Here is a 24957-nt window from a genome sequence, read left to right as displayed (position 1 = left end):
ATCGGTCCTGGCTGACAGGTTCTTCGGTTCCTTTGAAGGAATCGAAATCAAGTGAAGGAGCAGTGACACGGAGAGAAAGAGAGAGAGAAACGTTGCCCCTTGTTGGAGAGATCAGCAACGGTGTGGAGAGAGTAGCGTAGCCGATGTGGGGAAGAGATTAAAACTTAGAGAAGTATTGTGTTCGCAACGACGATTCTTTGAAAGTGAAAGACGAGATTTTTACTTTATTCATTTTACTATAATTTTAAAACTAAAATGAATATATGGAAAATTAAAATTAACCCTGAACTAACGGTTCTTCAGTTTTAACCTTGATTTTATTTATCAGTTATCGGTTAATCGAAAACCGAAAAGATGTGGTTCGGTTCATAGTTAATCGAGAATCGTTTCTCCACCCTTTGTTGGCTTCTAGTTCATTTTAAAACTAAAGAGTAAATATTTGAAAAAATCATAAAATTTGCTCTAATTCTAATCCGTCTCGTAATTTTAAAAAACAGTAAAAAAATTGTATATTTTGCGTAGATGACTATAAATTTATACCACTGTATAACTGAGAATAAATATAAAAATTATAATTGAACCAAATTTCCTAGTACCATCATTTTAGCCCATTTATCCTAGTTGATTGCAGCCCAATCCAACCAAAACCCTAATTCCATTGCCTCCTCTCTTTTTAAAACCCCCCTTTCTCTCTTCATTCTTCATCCCCTATATCCTCAACCCTCTCTCTCAATTGTTTTTCAACTTCTGTTTCTCAAGCCTAAATTTGGGGCAATGGTGAATTGTTCCGTTTCAAATTTCCAATTCGAGCTGGATCCAGATCAGTCAGCTCAATTCGCTTCTGGTTTGATTCGTTTTTTTTATTTACTTATTTCTGAAAATCTCTCTCTGTGTTTGAAACGTGAAGCTGCGGTCTATGATGATTTTAGTGGAATTCATTAATGATTATTCATTGATTACGAACACACTACTGCCTTCCTTCTGAGGCTTGCTTCTTCCAATTTGAATTCGATTTTATGGAAATTTATTTTATTTTATTGGTCAAGTGATGATTAGATGCATAGTTCAAATGATTAATCCCTGATTATAACACTCTTTAGTCTTTCGCTCCTATCTGATGGCCTCTGATCAATGTTTTGTTCAATTGATTTTAGTTTTATGATTCTCTTTTAACCTGTGGCCTGTGATTAGAATTATTTTATTGACAAGCATATGTCTGAATACCATGTGTAGACATTATAATCTTCTCAATGAGGCCACATTAGAAAGATTTATCTTTTATTGTCACTTTGTTGATATATTATTCCAAACCAATTTGAGTGGAAATTCAGGCAACCTCCTTCTGCCTTGAGAAAAGAATGGGAAGGAAGGTGTTTATCTGCTCATAGAAAGACCTTTTGCTCTTCAGACTTGCTGAGTTTTTCCTTGAAGCTGGTCTAGTAAGCTCAAGAACATTTCTTGTTTGTAAAAATTCCCTTATGTTGCCTAATTTTTGTTAATATTATTATGTGTGGCTTGAATCTTATGTGTATGTTATTATGAGAAGTGCCTTTATTGGCCCTTTTGTGATCAACCCTGATTATTATGTTTCATAATGTTAGTGAAAATCCAATCTTGTTTTAATCAAATCCCTATTTTTTTACATTAATGGTATCCTAAATCTTGATTCCTTCTGGCTTCGCTATCTGGTTGTAAAAAATCCCTTATGTTGCCTAATTTTTGTTTATATTAATTGGTGTGGCTTGAATCTTATGTGTAGATTATGATGACTGTTGCTTTAGTATTTCTGACACCTCTTGTATGAGAAGAGCCTTTATTGGCCCTTTTGTGAGCACACAAAGCATCTATCTACCCTGATTATCTTGTTTAATAATGTTAATGGAAATCAGTCTTGTTTTAAAAAGATCCAACCTTTTTTTGTTATTAATGGTTTCACAAATATTGATTCCTTTTGGCTTCGCTATCTGGTTGTTGGATTTAAACTTAGTATCCTGCCAACTCGTTCCCTAGAAGCAATAGTAGTTGTGTTGCTCTGTTTTCATCACTCCATCTTCTTCTTGTTTTGGTTGATGGAGATCAATTGGGCAGCTACATTTTCCTTAACTTTTAATCCATATATTTGAAATGAAATGGCGATGATGAACACTATTTACAGTTTCACAGACCTGTAATGATTGCGGATGTGATCGCTTTTATTGAACATCTAAGGGACTGAGCCATTTCTTACTCTATTCAAAATTTATGTAAATGTTTGTGCTTTACTCGGATTTTTATGCTGTCACACATGATACAGTGGTTATGTGGCGCTTGTTATAAGTGAAGCTATATAAATATGTTCTCCTCGCTATCCAGTGGTGCTTCTGATGGCTCATTTGGACGTTGGTGAACTACATACTTTGTCTCTTCATTCTGTCTATCTTCTCTTTATTATCGTCTTTAATTTTGTAGAATTTTGGACTATGATGAATTGTGATTGGTCTCGTTCGTCGTAATGGCATATTGTTGTGCCTTGCCGACCATACTGATATATCACCACCCATAAACCGAGTCCTTTCAATTCAAAATTTTCTATTTTGGTATTTGTATCTGATTTATGGTAAATTTCTTATCATATTTTTGAAACTTGAAGCTGCAGTCTATGATGATTTTAGTGGAATTCATTAATGATTATCATTGATTACGAACACACTACTGCCTTCCTTCTGAGGCTTGCTTCTTTCAATTTGAATTCAATTTTGTTGGCTATTGGATCAGTTTTTTGGAAATTTATTTTATTTTATTGGTCAAGTGATGATTAAATGCATAGTTCAAATGACTTATCCCTGATTATAATAATCTTTAGTCTTTCGCTCCTATCTGATGGCCTTTGATCAATGTTTTCTTAAATTATTTTTATTGTTGTAATTTTCTTTGTGGCCTATGATTAAAATTCATTTATTGACAAGCATATGTCTGAATATCATGTGTAGACATTCTAATCTTCTCAATGAGGCCACATTTATTGTTTTCAATTCCTGATTTTGTCATAGAAAGATTTATCTTTTAAATTATTTTGAGTGGAAATTCAGGCAACCTCCTTCTGTCTTGAGAAAAGAATGGGAAGGAAGGTGTTTATCTGCTCATAAAAAGACCATTTGCTCTTCAGACTTGCTGAGTTTTTCCTTGAAGCTGGTCTAGTAAGCTCAAGAACATTTCTTGTCTTATCAAATTCATCGCTTTTTATAATTTTTGCTAATATATTAGTTGTGGATTGTGTCTTGTAGTATATGATAGCTGTTGATTTAGTATTTCTGACACCTCTTGTATGAGAAGTGCAATTAGTTGCCCTTCTGAGACACATAAAGCATCTATCTTTTTTAATAATGTTATGGAAAATACAATCTTTTTAAAACAAATCTCTATTTCTTTTATATTAATGGTATATTAAATGTTGGTTCCTTTTTGCTTCGCTATCTGGTTGTGGGATTTATTCTTAGTATCCTATCAACTCGTTCCCTAGAAGCAATAGTAGTTGTGTTGCTCTGTTTTCATCAATCCGTCTTCTTGTTTTGCTTGTTGTTGGTTATCAATGGGGCAGCTACATTTTCCATTCATTTTTAATTCATATTGTTAGTATTTTAATGGCGATGATGAACACTTTTTACAGTTTCACAGACCTGTAATGATTGCGGATGTGATCGCTTTTATTGAACATCTAAGGGACTGAGCCATTTCTAAAACTTTCCAAATTTTTAAAATTTTTGTGCTTTACTTTGATTTTTTATGTTGTCACAGATGAAATAATATAATGTGGCATTTGTTATAAGTGAAGCTATATAAATATGTTCTCCTCGCTATCCGGTGGTGCTTCTGTTAGCTCATTTGGACGTTGGTGAACTACATTTTTTGTCCCTCTTCTTCTTATCTGTTTTCATAGAAATATTTTTGGGCAATGATGAATTGTGATTGGTCTCGTTCGTCGTAATGGCATGTTGCTATGCCTTGCCGACCATACTGATATATCACCACCCATAAACTGAGTCCTTTCATCGATTCTCTGGTATTCGGATCTTTTTTTCTGGTAAATTTTCTTCGGTCAAGTGATGATTAGATGCATAGTTCAAATGACTAAATCTATGATTATACATTCTTTAGTCTTTCGCTCCTATCTGATGACCTTTGATCCATAATTGTGTTGTGTTGCTTTGTGTTCATCACTCTGTCTTCTTGTCTATAGGTTGTGGTTGGAGATCAATGCGACAACTACAATTTTTTCGTGTTAATTTATATACGCAGATGAAATGGCGATGATGAACACTTGTTTACAGTTTCACAGACCTGTAATGATTGCGGATATGATCGCTTCTATTGAACATCTAAGGGACTGAGCCATTTCCTATTGAACATCTATTGAACACTCTTTTACAGGTTTAATATTTTCATGCCTGTTTATAATTCTTGGTTGTTTGTTGGATGTCTTTCTAGGAGAAGTAGATGGCAGCAGTGTAGTGCAATATGAAGGAGGATATTGTGAAGGACTGTATTTTACAAATTTATTTGAATATGAAAAATAATGTTATAGTATATGTAGATTTGGATCCTTTTTTAATTCTGGATTGAAGATTGTTGTCAATAATTAGTTTCAAGATTAATGTCAGCTATAGCCATCACTTGCATACTGCTATGATTCTAAATATTTTGCAACATGGAATTGTATAACTAAATTAATCAACACGTGAATAATTTTTTTAAGTACCAAAAATATTAATAGAAACATAGAAACGGAAATTATTTAAAATTTCGAAACACTTTAACAGGTGTAATGGACTTATGAAAATAATTCAACATAGCATCTTCTTTCATTTGCAATACCCTTGATTAAGTACTACTACTATGTAATCCCTTGTCTGGCTAAGATGACATATTTCTTCCGTGGTACGAGATTTTAGGTGTTATTGGTCTAAGTGTTTAATTTGAGAGAGAAAAAATGGATATAATTATTAAAGTAGAGAGATAAAGACAGATTGGTATTTTAATAGGGGTGAGAAAAGTGGTTGAGTGTATTAATTGGAGAGATAAAGTTTCTAAAAAGGGAAATGTGTTATCTTAGTTGAGACTAGCTAAAAAGGAAAATGTGTCATCTTAAACGGGACTGCGGGAGTAATAAAAATCAAAACACCAGTAAGTCCAAAATTGATAACCGAAACAAAAATGTCAAAACAAAGCAATTAAGAGTAAATACATTCCAATAATAGGAGAAACATTACAATCAAGAGAAATAACAAAAATCACTATACAACAAAACCCTAAAATGAGTGAACACATATTATCCATCACCAAGGATTTGAGGGAAGCAAAATTAGGACTATAAATAAATATGTTGTCGCAACTGTTCTATTCTTTATTGATCTCTTGACTAGTTTTAGCCAAATTCGTGTAGTAAAATTGTCGAGCGAATTTATCCAATGCGAGTAAGATCCTGCCGTCTTCGAATGATAAAATGGGATAAAACTTACTAGAATCGCTCCTATATAGCGGTGTCTTGATAACATAATCCTTAGTCCAAGATTTGTCATTGTCATACTCCTTGATGCACCATATTTCAATCTCATCTGCATCTTCGGTGAAGAATAAGTGACCCCCCAAAATAGATATAGTACAAGACGTAGAAGCCATCCCATCTGGACAAGAAAAAGAAGTAAATAGCTCTGATTTAAGATCAATGCAAGTAACCCTAAGATTATGCTGTATAGGAAGGTTAATTTTATAGTCATGTACAAGCCAATGAAGATTCTCATTCACAAGAACGGCCTCGATTTGCGTATCATAACTAGCCTCGAGTTGCATATCATCCTCTAATTGGGTTCTGATTGGGATGCTCTTCAACTGCCCCGTGCCTACAATGTATACTTGATACAAATGTTTATATTCATTAGAGCATCCGCAGCGGTCGTCCTTGCCGCTGGCAAGGCGACCGCTACTCGCTGTTGCACGTTGTCCGTCCGTGCCGTGGCGAGCTGCGATTGGCCACCGGCTTAGCCGTTCAAATTTTCATTTTTTTTTTAATTTCAAAATTTAATATAAAAAATTGTTTTTAAAATAAAAAAATATTTCCCCACTTCCCAATAAATTATATCCATTATTTTGCTGGCCCAGTTTATATAAGACAAAACAATTCAACAAAATCGAACGATTCCCTTTCAATCTTCCCAAGCAAGCAAGCATCTCTATAGATCTATACATTGTCTCATTTTGTATATATTTCGTGTAACTAGTTACATACTACTTAAACAAGTTTTTCTTTCAATGATGAAAATAAGGCATAACTCAACATGAATTCCAATCATACATGTAATGTCTTGACAAACCAAAAAAAAAATTCAATATAACACATCCACCACTAATCACAATTCCTACCCAAAAATATATGAGAGCATCCAATCATTCACCACTCAAAACTGATCAAATCAAAGATAGAGATACATATACAGATAAACGCTTCAAAAAAGAATATTCAAAACTAAAAGGGAAGAATTAGATTCTATCAATACTTTATGTAGTTGGATTTTACAACCAAACCATGGTTTCATAGATATTTGTCACCAAACCCAGAATTACGACATAAATTAATCCATTTCACAAATAATCTGACTTGAGATACAAAATCTCCTCCAAAAATTCCCTTTTCACACACGATGGCGGCGACGACAGCACCACCAGTCTTCATCCCCGCCGCCACCCTCCACTCCCTCATCAGCCACAAATCCCTAATCGGCCACCTGAAATCCACCCTCCCGTCGCTCTCGGCCGCCATCCAGTCCCCCCTCCGCCACGCCCACCAGATCACCCCCGATTCATCCTTCCTCCTCATGCCCTCCTGGTCCACCTCCCCGCTCCTCCCTTACATCGGCACCAAGCTCGTCACACACATCCCCGGCAACTCCGCCCGAAGCCTGCCCGGAGTCCACGCGATCTTCGTCCTCTTCCACTCCCTCACCGGCCAGCCGCTCGCCTCCATGGACGCCACCGCCCTCACCCTCTACCGCACCGCCTGCGTCTCCGCCCTCGCCTCGTCGTACCTATCGAGAGAGGGCGCCGAGGTTCTCGTCATGGTCGGCGCCGGAACCCTAGCTCCGCACCTAATCAAGGCTCACTTAACCGTCCGATCCAAGTTGAAGAGAGTGATCGTGTGGAATCGAAGCGCTGAAAAGGCGAGAGATCTGGTGGATCGGTTGAAGGAGGAGCGCGACTCGGAAGGGGTGTGTTTCGAGGCGAGTGAGTGTCTATCTGCGGCGCTGGCGGTGGGCGATGTGATAAGCTGCGCGACGAATGCGGAGGTGGCGCTGGTGAAGGGGGCGGAGATGAAGGCCGGGGCGCATCTGGACCTGGTGGGGTCGTTCAAGCCGGAGATGAGGGAGTGCGACGAGGAGGCGGTGAGGAGGGGGAGAGTGTTCGTGGATAATGAGATGGCGGCGGTGGAGGCAGGGGAATTGGTTATGATGAAGGATGAGATTGTGGGGGGATTGGTGGAGCTGATCAAGGGGGAGAAAGTGGGACGGATGAGTGAGGATGAGATTACTGTGTTTAAATCCGTTGGGTCTGCTGTTGTGGATTTGCTAAGTGCGCAGATGGTTTATGAAAATTATTTGGCTAGTTCAAGGCAGAGTAGCAATTGATGTTTTATTGAGCTTCAAATGTAATGTACTGTAATACTACTGTGAAATAAGGCTGAGATTATGCTGTACTTTATTTATTTATTTATATACACGCATCACTTTGTCGATTAAATGTTCTTGTTTTGATTGTTTTTATTTATATGGCCATCGACTTCGAATGTCGATCATGATCTATTATGTAAATAACCATGCAGTTAATGGCTTAGAGCCTAAGACCTATTATCGATATTTAAAATTTTGATCAGGTAACTACTTCAAGATGTAAGAGTATTAAAGTAATATCGTTACAAATTTGGTTGATAAAACTGAATAACCGATATAAGAAAAGTGAGATGGTTAGTGGCCCAAGTAGCAATTGAATTGGACTTTCCTTAATATTATAGCCTAACATCCTATTCTAATTGTTCGACTGAAACCCATATGTTGTGAGCCCATCGAGTCCAATTTCTATAACTAGAGATTATATTCTCTTCGTCAATGGTTTAACCTGACTGAGCGAGCATCGATCGATTCAATCAAGTAATCAAAGCCAAGGAAAATAGGAAGCGCCGCAAAAATGTTTCTTCGGCGGGTAGCCCGGCCGCTGATAATGACAACAAAAGTGAAGGAGACGACGAAGATTGTCGGGCTCGATGTCGTCCCGAACGCGCGTGAGGTGCTGATCGGGCTCTACTCCAAAACCCTAGAGGAGATCAAGGCGGTGCCGGAAGATGAGGGGTACCGCAAGGCCGTCGAGACCTTCACACGCCACCGACTCAAGGTATGTAAGTAGGAGGAAGATTGGGAAACCATCAAGAACAAGCTCGGCTGTGGACAGGTGGTGGAGCTGATTGAAGAAGCTCAATACGAACTCACGCTTATTGGTCGGATGATTGGTGAGATTCGGAAATTTATCTTTGGATCAGTTTGAGGAATTTCCTTTTCCAGCGGCCTTGACAGTTCACACTTTTTTCAATTGGGGTGATTGTATTTTTATTTGTCTGGAACTGACGAAAAATTGTTTGCTACATTTTGGATCATACTTTCCTGCACACGGGAAATTGGAAAGAAATAGCAAATCAGTACAAAACCTAATTCATTCACATTTATGTTCAGGTTAAAATTGAGTATAGATCTGAACCATTTTTGTCGATTTGCCAAGTATTAGAACTATTTGTGTGCATACTATTCTGTATCCGATCATTGTATTTGACTTAATTCAACAAATGAATGTTTATTCCTTGACAAAGGGTGAGATGCTTGGAAATTCATTAATTGCAGGATTGTAAGTTTGTATTTCACCCGAGTTAACGAAAATTTGAGTGCTTTTTATTTTATGTAATTTTGTTAGATTTTTTATTCTGTTGGACCGAATAGGCATAGATCTCAGATGCACGATTTATGTCACCATATGGTCCTCTGAATTGTCAATGATTATAAGCAAAGAATTAAAAAAGGAAATGCGAATGTACATAAATAAGTTGAGCAAATTTACAGAAATGGTGTAAACATTCATCTCTTGACACTTTCGAAAACTATACTAGAGTAGTTATATACTCCGTAAATTAGAATGTACTACTCCCTCCGTTCCACAAAAGATGTCTCACTTTCCTTTTTAATTTGTCTCACAAACGATGTCACATTTCCCTTTTTGGAAAAAGTTCTCTCTCACATTAATATAAAAATTATATTTTCTCTCTCCATTTAACACACAAAACAAAACCTCCTAAAATCCCGTGACGTCCCACAAGTGTGACATCTTTTGTGGGACGGAGGGAGTAGTATTTTCTGCCTATGTAAACTGCTATAATCTCCGGCATATCTGATGTGACGTCCAAACAAATGATCCTGCTTTAGTTGTTTGCAAGGTCATCAAACCTCACAAAGGGATTTTTGTGTGTTAAAACATATTTCAATAAGTAGTTCACGTGGTGTTTAGTCAATATGTGAACCTTGAATAGCTACAAATCCTCCGCTCTATAAATCATAACCCTAGATTGACCTTCTTTAGTTGCTTTACACATAATATTTTTTTTCAGTATATTGTTTGTTTGTTCTCATATTTGTTTTTATCAAGTACTTTCATTGTAATTTTGAAATCACTCTTTTGTCTAAATGAAGAGGTTTTAGGTTAGGTCATGTATGAAGGTTGTTCACGCACATCAGAAGAATTAGAGTTCTAGAACTGGAGAATGGTTTTTATGATGGTTGGTCTGATTTTAAGGATAATGTGTTGAGGATATAAGTGTATATGGAGAAGTTTTAAGGAGAATATATTTTGAGGGTACGAGGTACAATATTTTCCATAAATATCAAATTAATTCAAAGTAGTGAGTTTTAACTTTTAAGTGATATTTTTTATTTTCACACAAAGATATACTAAGGATTTGAAGTTTTGAATCGCAATGAGCAAGCAGTTCTTGCACAAACAATTTATTCATTCTATGTTGACCGACTCAATAACTTTTCAAGCGAACCAATTCTTCTTTTGGCTGCAGAGTGTAACCCATGGGATGTTCCTGAAGATTACGAATGTGAATTCATCGAGAATGATGCCCCAATTCCGAAGCATGTCCCCTTGCATCGACCTGGCCCCCTCCCTGAGGAGTTCTACAAGACTCTGGCAGCTATTAACACTGGATCTTTGAAGGATGTTCTTCCAAGCTCTAAAGAGGAAAACCCAACATTTTCATCTAGAAAAACACCAGCAAAGTAGTTTGCATTGGTGCTTGATTGGTTATTTGTCAAGCACCTTCAAATGTAAATTTAGTATGAAGTGTGATATTTAACCGCAATATATTGACGTGGATTCAATTCTATAAAAAAAATGGCAAAGAGACGACCTTGTGCATACACGGTCTTGCCAAGGAGTAGTATGGATTCTAAACGCAACCCACTATTTCCGTTTAAGCTTCCCTTTTCATCCGATGGCGGTGACAATGAACCTATATCAAATCACCGTCGCAGCACCACCAGTCTTCATCCCCCCCACCACCGTCTACTCCCTCATCAGTCACAAATCCCTAATCGGCCACCTAAAATCCTGCATCCCGCCGCTCTCGGCCGCCATCCAATCCCCCCTCCGCCATGCCCACCAAATCACCCCCGATTCATCCTTCATCCTCATGCCCTCCTCCCCGCTCCTCCCTTAAATCGGCACCAAGCTCGTCACTCACAACCCCAACAACTCCTCCCAAAACTTGCCCAGAGTCCACGCAATTTTCGTCCTCTTCCACTCCCTCACCGGCCAGCCGCTCGCCTCCATGGACGCCACCGCCCTCACCCTCTGCTGCACCGCCTGCATCTCCGCCCTCGCCTCGTCATATCTATCGAGAGAGGACGCCGAGATTCTCGTCATGGTCGGCGCCGGAACCCTAGCTCCGCACCTAATCAAGGCTCATTTAACCGTCCGATCCAAGTTGAAGAGAGTGATCGTGTGGAATCGAAGCGCTGAAAAGGCGAGAGATCTGGTGGATCGGTTGAAGGAGGAGCGCGACTCGGAAGGGGTGTGTTTCGAGGCGAGTGAGTGTCTATCTGCGGCGCTGGCGGTGGGCGATGTGATAAGCTGCGCGACGAATGCGGAGGTGGCGCTGGTGAAGGGGGCGGAGATGAAGGCCGGGGCGCATCTGGACCTGGTGGGGTCGTTCAAGCCGGAGATGAGGGAGTGCGACGAGGAGGCGGTGAGGAGGGGGAGAGTGTTCGTGGATAATGAGATGGCGGCGGTGGAGGCAGGGGAATTGGTTATGATGAAGGATGAGATTGTGGGGGGATTGGTGGAGCTGATCAAGGGGGAGAAAGTGGGACGGATGAGTGAGGATGAGATTACTGTGTTTAAATCCGTTGGGTCTGCTGTTGTGGATTTGCTAAGTGCGCAGATGGTTTATGAAAATTATTTGGCTAGTTCAAGGCAGAGTAGCAATTGATGTTTTATTGAGCTTCAAATGTAATGTACTGTAATACTACTGTGAAATAAGGCTGAGATTATGCTGTACTTTATTTATTTATTTATATACACGCATCACTTTGTCGATTAAATGTTCTTGTTTTGATTGTTTTTATTTATATGGCCATCGACTTCGAATGTCGATCATGATCTATTATGTAAATAACCATGCAGTTAATGGCTTAGAGCCTTAGACCTATTATCGATATTTAAAATTTTGATCAGGTAGCTACTTCAAGATGTCAGAGTATTAAAGTAATATCGTTACATATTTGGTTGATAAAACTGAATAACCGATATAAGAAAAGTGAGGTGGTTAGTGGCCCAAGTAGCAATTGAATTGGACTTTCCTTAATATTATAGCCTAACAGCCTATTCTAATTGTTCAACTGAAACCCATATGCTGTGAGCCCATCGAGCCCAATTTCTATAACTAGAGATTATATTTTCTTCGTCAATGGTTTAACCTGACTGACTGAGCGAGCATCGATCGATTCAATCAAGTAATCAAAGCCAGGGAAAAAAGGAAGCGCCGCAAAAATGTTTCTTCGGCGGGTAGCCCGGCCGCTGATGATGATGATGAAAGTGAAGGAGACGACGAAGATTGTCGGCCTCGAGTCGTCCCAAACGCGCGTGAGGTGCTGATCGGGCTCTACTCCAAAACCCTAGAGGAGATCAAGGCGGTGCCGGAAGATGAGGCGTACCGCAAGGCCGTCGAGACCTTCACACGCCACCGACTCAAGGTATGTAAGTAGGAGGAAGATTGGGAAACCATCGAGAACAAGCTCGTCTGTGGACAGGTGGTGGAGCTGATTGAAGAAGCTCAATACGAACTCACGCTTATTGGTCGCATGATTGGTGAGATTCGGAAATTTATCTTTGGATCAGTTTGAGGAATTTCCTTTTCCAGCGGCCTTGACAGTTCACACTTTTTTCAATTGGGGTGATTGTATTTTTATTTGTTTGGAACTGACGAAAAATTGTTTGCTACATTTTGGATCATACTTTCCTGCACACGGGAAATTGGAAAGAAATAGCAAATCAGTACAAAACCTAATTCATTCACATTTATGTTCAGGTTAAAATTGAGTATAGATCTGAACCATTTTTGTCGATTTGCCAAGTATTAGAACTATTTGTGTGCATACTATTCTGTATCCGATCATTGTATTTGACTTAATTCAACAAATGAATGTTTATTCCTTGACAAAGGGTGAGATGCTTGGAAATTCATTAATTGCAGGATTGTAAGTTTGTATTTCACCCGAGTTAACGAAAATTTGAGTGCTTTTTATTTTATGTAATTTTGTTAGATTTTTTATTCTGTTGGACCGAATAGGCATAGATCTCAAATGCACGATTTATGTCACCATATGGTCCTCTGAATTGTCAATGATTATAAGCAAAGAATTAAAAAAGGAAATGCGAATGTACATAAATAAGTTGAGCAAATTTACAGAAATGGTGTAAACATTCATCTCTTGACACTTTCGAAAACTATACTAGAGTAGTTATATACTCCGTAAATTAGAATGTACTACTCCCTCCGTTCCACAAAAGATGTCTCACTTTCCTTTTTAATTTGTCCCACAAACGATGTCACATTTCCCTTTTTGGAAAAAGTTCTCTCTCACATTAATATAAAAATTATATTTTCTCTCTCCATTTAACACACAAAACAAAACCTCCTAAAATCCCGTGACGTCCCACAAGTGTGACATCTTTTGTGGGACGGAGGGAGTAGTATTTTCTTCCTATGTAAACTGCTATAATCTCCAGCATATCTGATGTGACGTCCAAACAAATGATCCTGCTTTAGTTGTTTGCAAGGTCATCAAACCTCACAAAGGGATTTTTGTGTGTTAAAACATATTTCAATAAGTAGTTCACGTGGTGTTTAGTCAATATGTGAACCTTGAATAGCTACAAATCCTCCGCTCTATAAATCATAACCCTAGATTGACCTTCTTTAGTTGCTTTACACATAATATTTTTTTTCAGTATATTGTTTGTTTGTTCTCATATTTGTTTTTATCAAGTACTTTCATTGTAATTTTGAAATCACTCTTTTGTCTAAATGAAGAGGTTTTAGGTTAGGTCATGTATGAAGGTTGTTCACGCACATCAGAAGAATTAGAGTTCTAGAACTGGAGAATGGTTTTTCTGATGGTTGGTCTGATTTTAAGGATAATGTGTTGAGGATATAAGTGTATATGGAGAAGTTTTAAGGAGAATATATTTTGAGGGTACGAGGCACAATATTTTCCATAAATATCAAATTAATTCAAAGTAGTGAGTTTTAACTTTTAAGTGATATTTTTTATTTTCACACAAAGATATACTAAGGATTTGAAGTTTTGAATCGCAATGAGCAAGCAGTTCTTGCACAAACAATTTATTCATTCTATGTTGACCGACTCAATAACTTTTCAAGCGAATCAATTCTTCTATTGGCTGCAGAGTGGAACCCATGGGATGTTCCTGAAGATTACGAATGTGAAGTCATCGAGAATGATGCCCCAATTCCGAAGCATGTCCCCTTGCATTGACCTGGCCCCCTCCCTAGGAGTTCTACAAGACTATGGCAGCTATTGACACTGGATCTTTGAAGGATGTTCTTCCAAGCTCTAAAGAGGAAAACCCAGCATTTTCATCGGGCAAAACACCAGCAAAGTAGTTTGCTTTGGTGCTTGATTGGTTATTTGTCAAGCACCTTCAAATGTAAATTTAGTATGAAGTGTGATATTTAACCGCAATATATTGATGTGGATTCAATTCTATAAAAAAAATGGCAAAGAGACGACCTTGTGCACATACGGTCTTGCCAAGGAGTAGTATGGATTCTAAACGCAACCCACTATTTCCGTTTAAGCTTCCCTTTTCATCCGATGGAGGACTCCGAATGCGCACTCCACATCTTTCCGAGTCGCCTCTTGCTTGTTTGCAAACAACTTCCTCCTATCCGTGTTATCGGACAAGTGATGGTCTTCACGAACACGGGCCATCGAGGGTATATCCCGTCTGTCAGATAGTACCCCATACTATACTGACAGTGGTTGGCGTGAACTCTACGTTCGGCGCTCACCCGACACACAAGTCGTTAAACAATGGAGACTCGTTCAACACATTAAGGTCGTTGTTCGACCCAGCGACACCAAAGTAGGCATGACAGATCCACAACCGTTGGTCGGCAACAGCCTCCAACACAATCGTTGGATGTGTGCCCTTGTGTCCGCTAGTGTATGCTCCTTTCCAAGCCATTGGACAATTATTCCACTATCAGTGCATAAAGTCGATGCTGCCCAGCATCCTCGGGAAGCCGTGGATCTCCCCGTGCATGCGCACCAATCTATAAACATCGTCGGTCGTTGGCTTTCTCAAGTATGTGTCCTTGAATGCTTCGGCCACTGCCCGACAGAATCTTGCTAGGCAATCACGTCCAGTTTGCTTGCTCACATGGATGTACTCACCAAACATATATGCAGTTGTTCCGTAAGCTAGTTGGCGTAGGGCGGACGTGCATTTCTATAAAGTCGATATACTTTGCCGGCCCACAGCATCGGTGGTTAGGCAGAAATACGAGTCACGAGCTATAATTGCGTTGACAATGCGCAGGAACAAAGGTCTCCGCATCCGAAACCCGACGACGGAACATCTGATATCTCCATCAAGGATCTACAGAGAAAAAATCTGTGAAAAGCCGCAAACCAGCTTGTTCACGGTCTCATATACATCCGAGTACGTGGTACTCGAACGTGTTGCTCGTTCCACGCTTGAATAGCAGCTTAATAGCGTTCCACCTCGTTGTTGATCTCTTATTGGATTGCAGACATCGCCGCCTCTAACATTCGGGCCATTTGAGCTTCGATTGCTCGTTGACCTTCACGGCGAGGAGGCATTTTTCGAATTTTATAGTGTGAGAGGGAGAGAAATCAAGTTGAATAAAAATGAAAATGGATGGAGTGGTATTTATAGATAAATTTTTGAATTAAAAAAAAAATTGAAGTTGAGTCCCGGTCTAGCCCGAACCCCAGATAACGCCGAGTCGGGCCGTATCGCGGCACGTCCCATGCCGTGTAACGCCGAGCCAGGCCGAACCGGACCCCGGGAACGGCCCAGGGACGCAACTGTGTCACAAGGACCAGCCCAGGCCGTGCCTCTCCTCCATTTAACCCCGTCCCCGGGCCAATACTCGCGATTTGCGGCCCGGCCTACCGCGTTGGGGATGCTCTAAGGATTATGTTATGAAGAGAGAACAACCTATGGTCACATTTGATAATACATTTGATGATATTCATATCAAAATTAAAATTTATTATGCTTCAGGGGTTTTTGTGGGTGACAATCATTTGAAGGAGGTCCTCCATGATTATATTTCATAACTCAAATTACATGATATGTTTTATCCTGTTGAAGCATTCGAAGATGGCGGGATCTTACTCGCTTTGCAGCTGTCTGCTCGACTATTTTATTTCTCGAACGAGACTAAAGCTATTCGAGAGATCAAGAAAGAGAGTAACTATACTGATTCAAACTTAATTCTTCATAGTCCGTATTGTTTCACTCAAATCCTTAGTGATGGAAAATACGAGGGTTGAGTCGTTTTAATTATGGTTTTATTATGATTATATTAGCTTGATTGATATTTATGTTGTTTATTTTCGTAAGTCTAATATTTATATCTTTGCTTTGTAATAGATTACCTATTATTATATTATATGATGTGTTAATCGTTTATAAATCCCAAAGAGAAGTAGAAATTGAGATGAAATCTACTTATTATTTCAACCCAATTTTATTTAGTGAGCCCAAAGCAAAAATTAGAAGGAGGCCCAAAGCTATCATCTCCCTTCACTATTTTTCCCCAAATCAAAAAAAATCCCCAAATTGTTTCTCAGCGAGCATCGATCGATCTGACCTAGCAATCAAAGCCAGGGGAATAGAGGCGAAAATGTTTCTCCGGCGGGTAGCCCGGCCGCTGATGATGATGGCGAAAGTGAAGGAGACGACAGGGATCGTCGGCCTCGACGTCGTCCCGAACGCGCGTGAGGTGCTCATCGGCCTCTACTCCAAAACCCTAGAGGAGATCAAGGCGGTGCCGGAAGATGAGGGCTACCGCAAGGCCGTCGAGACCTTCACGCGCCACCGCCTCAAGGTGTGTCAGGAGGAGGAGGATTGGGAAACCATCGAGAACAAGCTCGGCTGTGGACAGGTGGAGGAGCTCATTGAAGAAGCTCAGGACGAGCTCACGCTCATTGGTCGCATGATTGGTGAGAATCGCAAATTCATTTGCATCAATTTGAAGAATTTGACGAAAAATTGTTTGCTGCATTTTCAATCTAACTTTCCTGCACACTGAAATTGGAAAGAAATAGCAAATCAGTACAAAACCTAATTCCAAGCTAGAATTCTGTTTAGATCTGAACCATTTTTGTCGATTTGTCAAGTATAGGAACAATCAGTGTGCATACTATTCTGCATCCAAGCATTGTCCTAGACTTAATTCAACATTTATTCAACAAATTTAGGGGTGAAGAAAGGGTGAGATGGTTGGAAATTGCAGATAAATAAGCATGTACGTTTTTGTTTTGCAAGTTACATAATAGGCATATTTTCAATCAATTGTAAGACTTTTTAGAGAGATGACAATTATTGTTTTAAATGAGCATAGGAGAAGATTTTTGTTGGAGCAATTAATTTCAATGCTCATCTTCTTCGAAATGGTATTAGATGCGCACCTTATATCACCATTTCGTCTCCTGAATTATCAATGATTACAAGCAAAGGATTTCTAAGGGAAATGTGAATGTACACTAGAGTAGTTATATAAAAAATTATGAATGTAGAGAATATTTTCTGCCCATGTAAGCTGCTATGATCCCTAGCATATCTGACGTGACGTCCAGTCGTCCACACAAGTGATACTGGGCTACTGATTTAGTTGTTTGCAAAGGGTTTTTGTGTGTGAAACATATATCAATAAGTAGTTCACCTGCTATTTAGTCAATGCTTGAACCTTGAATAGCTATGAATCCTCCACTCTATATATCACCTTTAGTTGCTTCACACTTAATATTTGTTTCAGTTTATTGTTTTTGTGTTCTCATATCTGTTTTTATCAAGCATTGTGATTTGAAGTCACTCTTTTGTTTGAATGGAGGAGTTTTAGGTTATGGCATGTACGAAGGTTTTTTGAATAATTGGTTTGATTTTAAGAGTAATGTATGAGGATAGAAGTATATAACGAGAACGTTTAAGGGGAATATCTTTTGAGTGTATGGTAGACAACATTTTACCATGTATGTTAAATTAAGTCTAAATAATTTTTTCATTCTATGTTGACTGATTCAGTAACTTTTCAAGTTAACAAATTGTTTTATTGGGTGCAGAGTGGAACCCATGGGATGTACCTGAAGATTATGAATGTGAAGTCATAGAGAATGATGCTCCAGTTCCGAAGCATGTCCCCTTGCATCGACCTGGCCCTCTTCCCGAGGAGTTTTACAAGACGCTGGCAGCTATTGACACTGGGTCTTTGAAGGATGTTCTTCCAGGCTCTAAAGAGGAAACCCCAGCAGTTTCATCGGGTGAAACACCAGCAAAGTAGTTTGCTTTGGTGCTTGATTGGTTATTTGTCAAGCACCTTCAACTGCTAGAGGTTGATTTAAGCTCTCTCATGACATTTCGTTTTCCATCTTGATATTGTTGTGATCGTGTTGACGAAAGCTCCATTTTATTTAGTTAATAAACTAGATGGGCTTCTCCATCAAACTCATTTGTCATGTCTCTCTTATAAGCAACTGATACAGGATCCTTGTATTTTGTCAAGATGCAGTGATTTTAAGTAAAAATTAGATGATGGTTGCTTGCTTTCTTTCTTTGGTTTGTTAATCTGGCTAAAATAAGTTTTAAAACATGGACAACATTATTCTTTATTGCTGAAATGTAGACATGGCAAGAATACTGGGAGTCATTACATTAGTATTGCCATGAACTTGTAAGAACCTGGCTCCTGCTAAACTCATGTCGTACACTGAAATCATGCATCAACACGTTCCTTGAAATAACTGGCTGGCGTACCTCCATGAAAGCTCACTCAGCTTCAAGCACACACCATAATAGTACCAATGGAATTCATGAATAACAAAGAACATGTAATTAAAAAAAAATCAACTTTTAGCAAATTTAAACAAGACAATCTTAGTACTACTACATGTGTCAGTGTGTGGTAAAATATGCACTCTCAAAAAAATCTAGGTAGTTTGAAAATGATGTGACATGATTATGTTAAAATTTCAATTGGATTTACTATATACACTACCTATTCCTCTTCCAAAAGATAATTACTTCCTACTCACAAATAAAGCGCATATTAAATAAAAATTATTTCAGAAGTATAGTTAATTTTAGACCATAATATTCCTTTACCTTCCTATTATCTTAAAATTTTCAATATATAAGTAAGGAGTAGGTATAAACAATGAATCATTAACCATAGATTTGATTAACAGTGCATCTAAATCTTCAGTCTCCACTTCAATTTCAAGTCTTCACCTTTCCTTCTTATTCCCTCGCTGTGATCGAGTTCTCGAATCGGAGCATCAATGGCCAAAGAAGCGTTCATTGATGATCATTTTGAGCTGGCCGTTGACCTTTACTCTTCATCGACTGTGCTCAGGCTAATATCAAACTCCAGAACTTCACCGGTAAGCTTGTAATGCTGACGCAAACAAAGCAAGCATATCTAAAATTCTTAGTAACAATGTAACATATGGCCATGCATGGCATTATTTTTTGTGTTTTATTCACAATAAACTGTGAAATGCTGTCAAGTTTTACTAACTAAAAATAATGCTGGATTGCTTGGAATAATAGGCAAAATGCCTTAATTATTTGACATTGCTTCTTGATTATTCTCTGTTGGATTAAACATTATACTTTTTAAAATATACAGTATGACTGCAACATTTAGTTTCTTACGACATATTTTGTGTCTGGTTTTCTGATTCAGAATTTTTTTTATTAAATTTCTAGAATGTTTGGCGATTAAATTTGGGTGCATATCATGTTCGTATAACTATTTGCATGTGCCTTAAATATAGTTATGCAATATGGTGTTGTGATTGAATGGTTCTTTATGTGCCATGTATGTAAAATGCATCGTTTTTTCGTAGACTTTGATTTTGTTCTTCATGTAGATGTAATTTTCTTTTCATTTCAGAGGAAGCTCAAGAACTGCCTACACAACTGGCTGGAAAACCTTCAACAGGTCAGTATGAGTGGTAGATTTGTTGCTGATTTGATGAAGCTCATTTGAATTGGTTAATTTCTTTGCGCGATAAAAATATATATGAAATTATGAATCATTTGTCTGTTAGATTCCTTGACAGCCATCAGATGCGTTAGTCATATTCATTGCAGAGCTTCTATGATTTATTAGTGTATCTTGGATCAAAATCTCCTGTTCGTGGTGTTTGATTGCTAATAAATTCTTCTAATTACAACTTTCATCAATCATAATTTTTTTCTTTCTATATTACTCAGGGGTGCAAATTCTTTTAGTCTGATTCTTTTCTATACTTAGGTCAATACATAATGCTTTTCTGAGCCCTCTTTCTTACTTCAATTCTATGATTATCTCTCAATGAAAAGCATAAAGTTATTGAAATTTTCTACTTTCTATGTGTGCTCCGTTAATGCTACTATTCTGTGTTAAAATCACCATACCCTTTGATAAACAGATAGTTCCTTCAAAGACTAAATATGAAGTCATGTCTACGAAAATTGAATTTAGGAGGGACGTTGCTGTAGTCCAGAAAGTGATTCCAAATCGAGCCAATTTCTTCATTACACGATACTGGCATGATATACACTGACTTTTTTGGTATAACAGGCAATGTAGATTCGAAGCCAAGTGCTCCTGATGGCATGGAGCTGAAGAAATATTTTTGATTATTTGTCCAAGTTGCATTTGTTGTGAAGTAGTCCTTATATTATTCCTTATTAGTGAGCTTAGTAATTCCTCCAATAGTGCAAGAGAATTAACATCATTATAGGAAATTAATGTCGACATTCCAACCCCATGTGGATCCATAATAATCGTAAGCATATATATGTGATAAAAGTGGAAAATTCTACTTATTTCATTTGGTTGAGTTTGGGTCATTAATACTAAGGAAGAACACATGTAACAATTCATCATAGCCTTTAATTATTCATAGGATTCACTATATCATTTTTCTTTATATTAATTTTTTAAGAGTATCAGCAGTGGCTAGGCTTTTTTTTATTCCTGGTTGTTTGGTGATCACGTATGGAATGCATTGCGCAAGCATTGGTGTTGGCGTGTTGCATGTAAAAGAATACTATAACATCAAGTGAAATTTTCACCCTAGAAAAAAATACTCCCTCCGTCCCATTAAATATGCAACATTTGATTTTCGGCACGGGATTTTATGTAGTGTTGTTTTGTGAGTTAGTGAAGAGAGAGTAAAGTAAGAGAGAAGAAAAAGTAGAGAGAGTATTGTTACCATTTTTAGAAACGTTTCATTTTTAATGGGACATACCAAAAAGGAAAACGTTTCATTTCTAATGGGACAGAGGGAGTATATGACTCACTGGTTTCAAGATTATCTTTTTACTACATTTTAAGTCTCTCGTGATTACGAGGTCAATCCTATTGTAAGAGCATCTCCAATGCAGGCTAGCCAACCGGCTAGCCGATTTGCGTCGCTAGCCGGTCGGCTAGCCAATCCATTGGAGCAGGCGAGCGGGCGACCGGCGAAATTTTCGGCGTGGGCTAGCCGAACGCGCGTCGCTAGACGAAGTGCTGGCCGCCATTGTGGCGGCCCGATCAGCCAGCGACGATTTTTTTTTTTTTTTTTTTTAAACCTATATAAACGCGATTTTAGTTTCATTTTCATTTGCACCACTTGTTTTAACGAGTTTTCTCTCTCTCTAACTTTCTGTACAAGAGCATCATCGAGCGATGGATCACAACAACGAGTCCAGTCCAGCGACGAGTGGATCTCAGACTCCCACGGTACCCGTGGGATCTGGATGGGGCCAGATGGGCGGGCAGATGGACCCAGGGTTTAACGTCCCTTGGAATCAGCTGATGGGGATGATGGCCGGAGCGCCAGGGGGTGGGAACATGCTGTGGGGTATGCCGGGCGGCGGGCAGGCCAGCGGCGGGTGGTATGCACCAGATGCAGCAACAGATGATGGGTATGCATCCCGGGATGCAGGGGTCACCGGAGGGGAACACGGTCTATCGTCCCTCTCTGGATTTTTTGACGGCTTCGTCACACACGTCGACCCCAGTGGAGACGCAGTTCACTGGCGATGACCTTTTGTCATTCCATGACATGAGGATCGATCTCGGCGATCCAGACACTCCCGTTCCGGGGGGCGGGCCGCGGCGAAGAAGAAGACGAGGGGAAGGCCAGGGCGGTCGGCGAGTCGTCGCAGTCCGTTGGTGACGACACCCCGGCCGGAGGAAGTGGACGGAGGATGAGTACGCCGGGGTGGCCTGGGGGTGGTTGGAGGTGTGCGACGATCCGCTGGTTGCGAACAACCAGCGGGTCGTCAACATGTGGGCGAAGATTAGAGCTGCCTACAGGAGGCACTGCCCGCACGCGAAGGACTTCAGCGGGGAGGAGGTCCGGAAGGGGTGGGAGCGCATCAGGGCCGCGGTCGGCCGTTTTTCAGCGTTGTACGCCAACGCCCTCCGTCAGCTCAGTAGTGGGCAGAATGAGGAGGACGCCCGGAGGATAGCCGAGTGCCAGTTCCCCTTGGCGGGGAAGTACAAGGATTTCCACTTCTGGGAATGCTTTGAGTTGCTGAAGGAGTCCGAGAAGTTCCGTGCGGGGTGCGACGCTGGGTGGCCGAAGAAGCAGAGGCTGAACTATACCGGCGACTACAACGGCAGCAGCGGCGGATCCCACGACCTCCCCCTGGATGCTGAGGAGTTTCCATCCCCTCCTTCATTTGCTGGTCGCCCTCGCCCGGTTGGATAGAAGCGGGAGCAACGGGCTGCGAGGGGAGGATCCCCCCTATCGCCCCATGAGGTCCAGGCGGCCCTCCCACCCCCCCCCCCCCCACTCGAGTACACTATCTATTCGCGTAACAAAACGCGGGAGCAGATGTACAAGGTCTTCCAAGATTGGAAGAACGCCACTGACCCCATGGAGAAGATGTTTCTTCACTTGATGCTCAAGAGCATGCGGGTTGATTTGGATACCGCGAGGGCACAGATGGGGGATTCCGACGTGGGGTCAGATACCCCGGGTGGCGGCAGCGGCGACGGCGACGAGGAGTAGAGAGTGGCGGGGCTCGTGTGTGGAAGCCCTTTTTTAAAAAAAAATCATGTATTTTTTTTATAAATTTTTGTACTTTTTTTTAATGAAATGAATTAATTTTCCCGTATCTGTGTCGTAAATTTAATCCGTAATTTAATCGCAATTTTAATTCCATAAATATAGTATATTTTAAATTATTTTTATTGCGGCTGGCCTATGGCTGACCTAAATCTGATGTGGCAGGTGGATTTTTAGTGTTGCTGACGTGGCGAGTGGCTGGCCTATGACTGTCCTATGGCTGGCCTATTTGCATTGGAGATGCTCTAACAAAATAACCCTAAGGCATATTCTCAACGAAGACTAATTAAGCACAAACGTTATGCATGTGTTTAACCAATCGCAATTGAAAAATAAAGTGGTACAAAAATAGAGGAAATTGAAATTTTCATTCAACAACGTAACTGAAGAGCGCAAGAACATCCCAATTAATTCCACAACTATAAATCTTAGGCAAGAAATGAAACCATTCAGCATAGTCCATATTACAAGACCTCAATAACAAGAATAAAATTACATTTTAAATTAATTAAACTAATAGAGCAACTAGTGGAGAAATTGACTATAAAAAGTGAAAAATGATATTGTGAATTTGTGATACATTTTTGTTTTGGATGGAGGGAGGGTATATGTATGATGTATCTTCCTTACCAAAAATATATTACTAGAATCAAAAGACTGAAACCCCAAATACATTGGTTATACAGTAGTGGAGTATATTTTTTCACGACGTACGTACGCCCTAATTAATGTGGCGAAACTTGGAGGAAATTTCCTCTGTTTTTTATTTTTCTTATACGAGTAATAACACAAATTAATGTGGCTAGTAGTAATTTAGCCCATCATTTCTTATTAAATACTGCAGCATTTAAATTTTAAATCATGAGTTCATTGACGATTTTGAAAATGTGCTAGTTGATAGCTTCTTCCCATACAAATCCCAAATAACTTTCGAAGGTGCCATATTATTGATGTACGTAGATATTAAAAATTTAACATTGACAAAAGTACTAGACATAAGAAAACTAATTCTAAGATTTTAATAAAATGCAATGTATAATTTCCCTATATTCGAAAAGGACCTGTGGTCCAAGTATACACAAAATTGGGTGTGTTGCCAGAAAAGTGCTTATGTATTTGGAGGAGTTGGTAGAGCTACAGAAAAGTGCCATCGCAGAGATATATAGATAGTGAGAGAAAAGTGAGTGGACAGGAGAATTTGGAGAAAACTTTTATATACTCATTGAAATTAAAAGATGAGAATTTCCATAACTTAATCTATCAATCCAAAAAAATGTGAATTAACAGTTTTCTGATTTTTTTGGATAAAGTATTCTTGTACTAATAAGTACTATTAGCTCTAGATGTATGGTGATGACATATGGAATGCATTGCGCCAGCATTGGTGATGCATGTAAAAGATTACTATAACATCAAGAGGAATTTTCATCCTAGAAAAAAATGTGAGTCGATTATACTACTCATTGGTTTCAAGATTATCTTTTTTACATTTTAAATTTCTCGTGGTTACGAGGCCAATCCTATTGTAACATAAGAACCCTATGGCATATTCTCAACGAAGACTAAGCGCAAAGTTCATTCATGATATGCATTGAGAGCAATTGATTAAATCTTATATAAACACCAGAATTTGGATTTTTCATTATTCTACTAAAATGATTGAACTAAAACAATGTACTAAACCTTAATCCTAAATACTCCAATTTAGAGCTAAAATTTGGTGGTTCAGATACTAACACTTTATGCGCGTGTAAATAAGAGAGATATAGAAAGGAAATGTAATTAAAGTATTGTTAGTGGAGAATGAGTCTCACCTTATTAGAAAGGAAATGAAAAATTTTAAAGTGTATACTCTTGTGGGATGGAGGAAGTAGTATAAAAATACTCATCTCTAAAATTAAATTAAAATGAAGTATTTGAATATTTAACAAAAACAAAAAAAAAATAATACAAAAGAAAGATGCCTCTCATTATTACCATAGTAACTGTAGTACTTTATTAT

General features: G+C 39.1%; 2 protein-coding genes, 1 long non-coding RNA gene, 15 other non-coding genes and 3 pseudogenes across 18 annotated transcripts; all 21 read left to right on the top strand.

Annotated features, from left to right (window-relative positions):
- Positions 1 to 633: 633 nt before the first annotated feature.
- On the top strand, positions 634 to 4655 carry LOC125193896 (uncharacterized). Its single transcript, XR_007171657.2, has 2 exons — positions 634 to 844; positions 4217 to 4655. It is a non-coding gene; the product is annotated as an uncharacterized LOC125193896 (long non-coding RNA).
- Positions 912 to 989, top strand: LOC125197639 (small nucleolar RNA U83). Its single transcript, XR_007172172.1, has one exon. It is a non-coding gene; the product is annotated as a small nucleolar RNA U83 (small nucleolar RNA).
- LOC125197609 (small nucleolar RNA snR60/Z15/Z230/Z193/J17) lies at positions 1037 to 1126 on the top strand. The gene has a single exon (XR_007172145.1). It is a non-coding gene; the product is annotated as a small nucleolar RNA snR60/Z15/Z230/Z193/J17 (small nucleolar RNA).
- LOC125197651 (small nucleolar RNA snoR77) lies at positions 1330 to 1456 on the top strand. Its single transcript, XR_007172184.1, has one exon. It is a non-coding gene; the product is annotated as a small nucleolar RNA snoR77 (small nucleolar RNA).
- Positions 1759 to 1853, top strand: LOC125197625 (small nucleolar RNA snoR1). Its single transcript, XR_007172159.1, has one exon. It is a non-coding gene; the product is annotated as a small nucleolar RNA snoR1 (small nucleolar RNA).
- Positions 2129 to 2221, top strand: LOC125197577 (small nucleolar RNA SNORD25). The gene has a single exon (XR_007172114.1). It is a non-coding gene; the product is annotated as a small nucleolar RNA SNORD25 (small nucleolar RNA).
- On the top strand, positions 2254 to 2395 carry LOC125197680 (small nucleolar RNA snoR136). The gene has a single exon (XR_007172210.1). It is a non-coding gene; the product is annotated as a small nucleolar RNA snoR136 (small nucleolar RNA).
- Positions 2455 to 2551, top strand: LOC125197616 (small nucleolar RNA Z43). The gene has a single exon (XR_007172151.1). It is a non-coding gene; the product is annotated as a small nucleolar RNA Z43 (small nucleolar RNA).
- LOC125197640 (small nucleolar RNA U83) lies at positions 2634 to 2710 on the top strand. Its single transcript, XR_007172173.1, has one exon. It is a non-coding gene; the product is annotated as a small nucleolar RNA U83 (small nucleolar RNA).
- LOC125197608 (small nucleolar RNA snR60/Z15/Z230/Z193/J17) lies at positions 2779 to 2868 on the top strand. The gene has a single exon (XR_007172144.1). It is a non-coding gene; the product is annotated as a small nucleolar RNA snR60/Z15/Z230/Z193/J17 (small nucleolar RNA).
- LOC125197650 (small nucleolar RNA snoR77) lies at positions 3067 to 3193 on the top strand. The gene has a single exon (XR_007172183.2). It is a non-coding gene; the product is annotated as a small nucleolar RNA snoR77 (small nucleolar RNA).
- LOC125197575 (small nucleolar RNA SNORD25) lies at positions 3620 to 3712 on the top strand. Its single transcript, XR_007172112.1, has one exon. It is a non-coding gene; the product is annotated as a small nucleolar RNA SNORD25 (small nucleolar RNA).
- LOC125197679 (small nucleolar RNA snoR136) lies at positions 3743 to 3884 on the top strand. The gene has a single exon (XR_007172209.1). It is a non-coding gene; the product is annotated as a small nucleolar RNA snoR136 (small nucleolar RNA).
- Positions 3927 to 4023, top strand: LOC125197617 (small nucleolar RNA Z43). Its single transcript, XR_007172152.1, has one exon. It is a non-coding gene; the product is annotated as a small nucleolar RNA Z43 (small nucleolar RNA).
- On the top strand, positions 4071 to 4160 carry LOC125197607 (small nucleolar RNA snR60/Z15/Z230/Z193/J17). The gene has a single exon (XR_007172143.1). It is a non-coding gene; the product is annotated as a small nucleolar RNA snR60/Z15/Z230/Z193/J17 (small nucleolar RNA).
- On the top strand, positions 4280 to 4373 carry LOC125197574 (small nucleolar RNA SNORD25). Its single transcript, XR_007172111.1, has one exon. It is a non-coding gene; the product is annotated as a small nucleolar RNA SNORD25 (small nucleolar RNA).
- Positions 4656 to 6530: 1875 nt separating the features above from the next.
- Positions 6531 to 7767, top strand: LOC125193895 (protein SAR DEFICIENT 4-like). The gene has a single exon (XM_048091831.2). It carries the CDS (start codon positions 6675 to 6677, stop codon positions 7653 to 7655), a length of 981 nt encoding a protein of 326 aa, XP_047947788.1. The 5' UTR covers positions 6531 to 6674; the 3' UTR covers positions 7656 to 7767.
- Positions 7768 to 8211: 444 nt separating this feature from the next.
- On the top strand, positions 8212 to 10350 carry LOC125192232 (putative NADH dehydrogenase [ubiquinone] 1 alpha subcomplex subunit 5, mitochondrial; annotated as a pseudogene).
- A 211-nt stretch (positions 10351 to 10561) lies between these two features.
- On the top strand, positions 10562 to 11669 carry LOC125196393 (protein SAR DEFICIENT 4 pseudogene; annotated as a pseudogene).
- A 448-nt stretch (positions 11670 to 12117) lies between these two features.
- On the top strand, positions 12118 to 14284 carry LOC125192251 (putative NADH dehydrogenase [ubiquinone] 1 alpha subcomplex subunit 5, mitochondrial; annotated as a pseudogene).
- A 2122-nt stretch (positions 14285 to 16406) lies between these two features.
- On the top strand, positions 16407 to 18451 carry LOC125191621 (putative NADH dehydrogenase [ubiquinone] 1 alpha subcomplex subunit 5, mitochondrial). Its single transcript, XM_048089014.1, has 2 exons — positions 16407 to 16847; positions 17967 to 18451. Exons 1-2 carry the CDS (start codon positions 16529 to 16531, stop codon positions 18182 to 18184), a joined length of 537 nt encoding a protein of 178 aa, XP_047944971.1. The 5' UTR covers positions 16407 to 16528; the 3' UTR covers positions 18185 to 18451.
- The last annotated feature ends 6506 nt before the right edge of the window (positions 18452 to 24957 follow it).

This window comes from Salvia hispanica, chromosome 4, assembly GCF_029641045.1.
Source record: "Salvia hispanica isolate PSC_SH4W2 chromosome 4, Shi_PSC_v1, whole genome shotgun sequence".
NCBI lineage: Eukaryota > Viridiplantae > Streptophyta > Magnoliopsida > Lamiales > Lamiaceae > Salvia > Salvia hispanica.
This window is presented reverse-complemented; position numbering and strand designations above follow the sequence as displayed.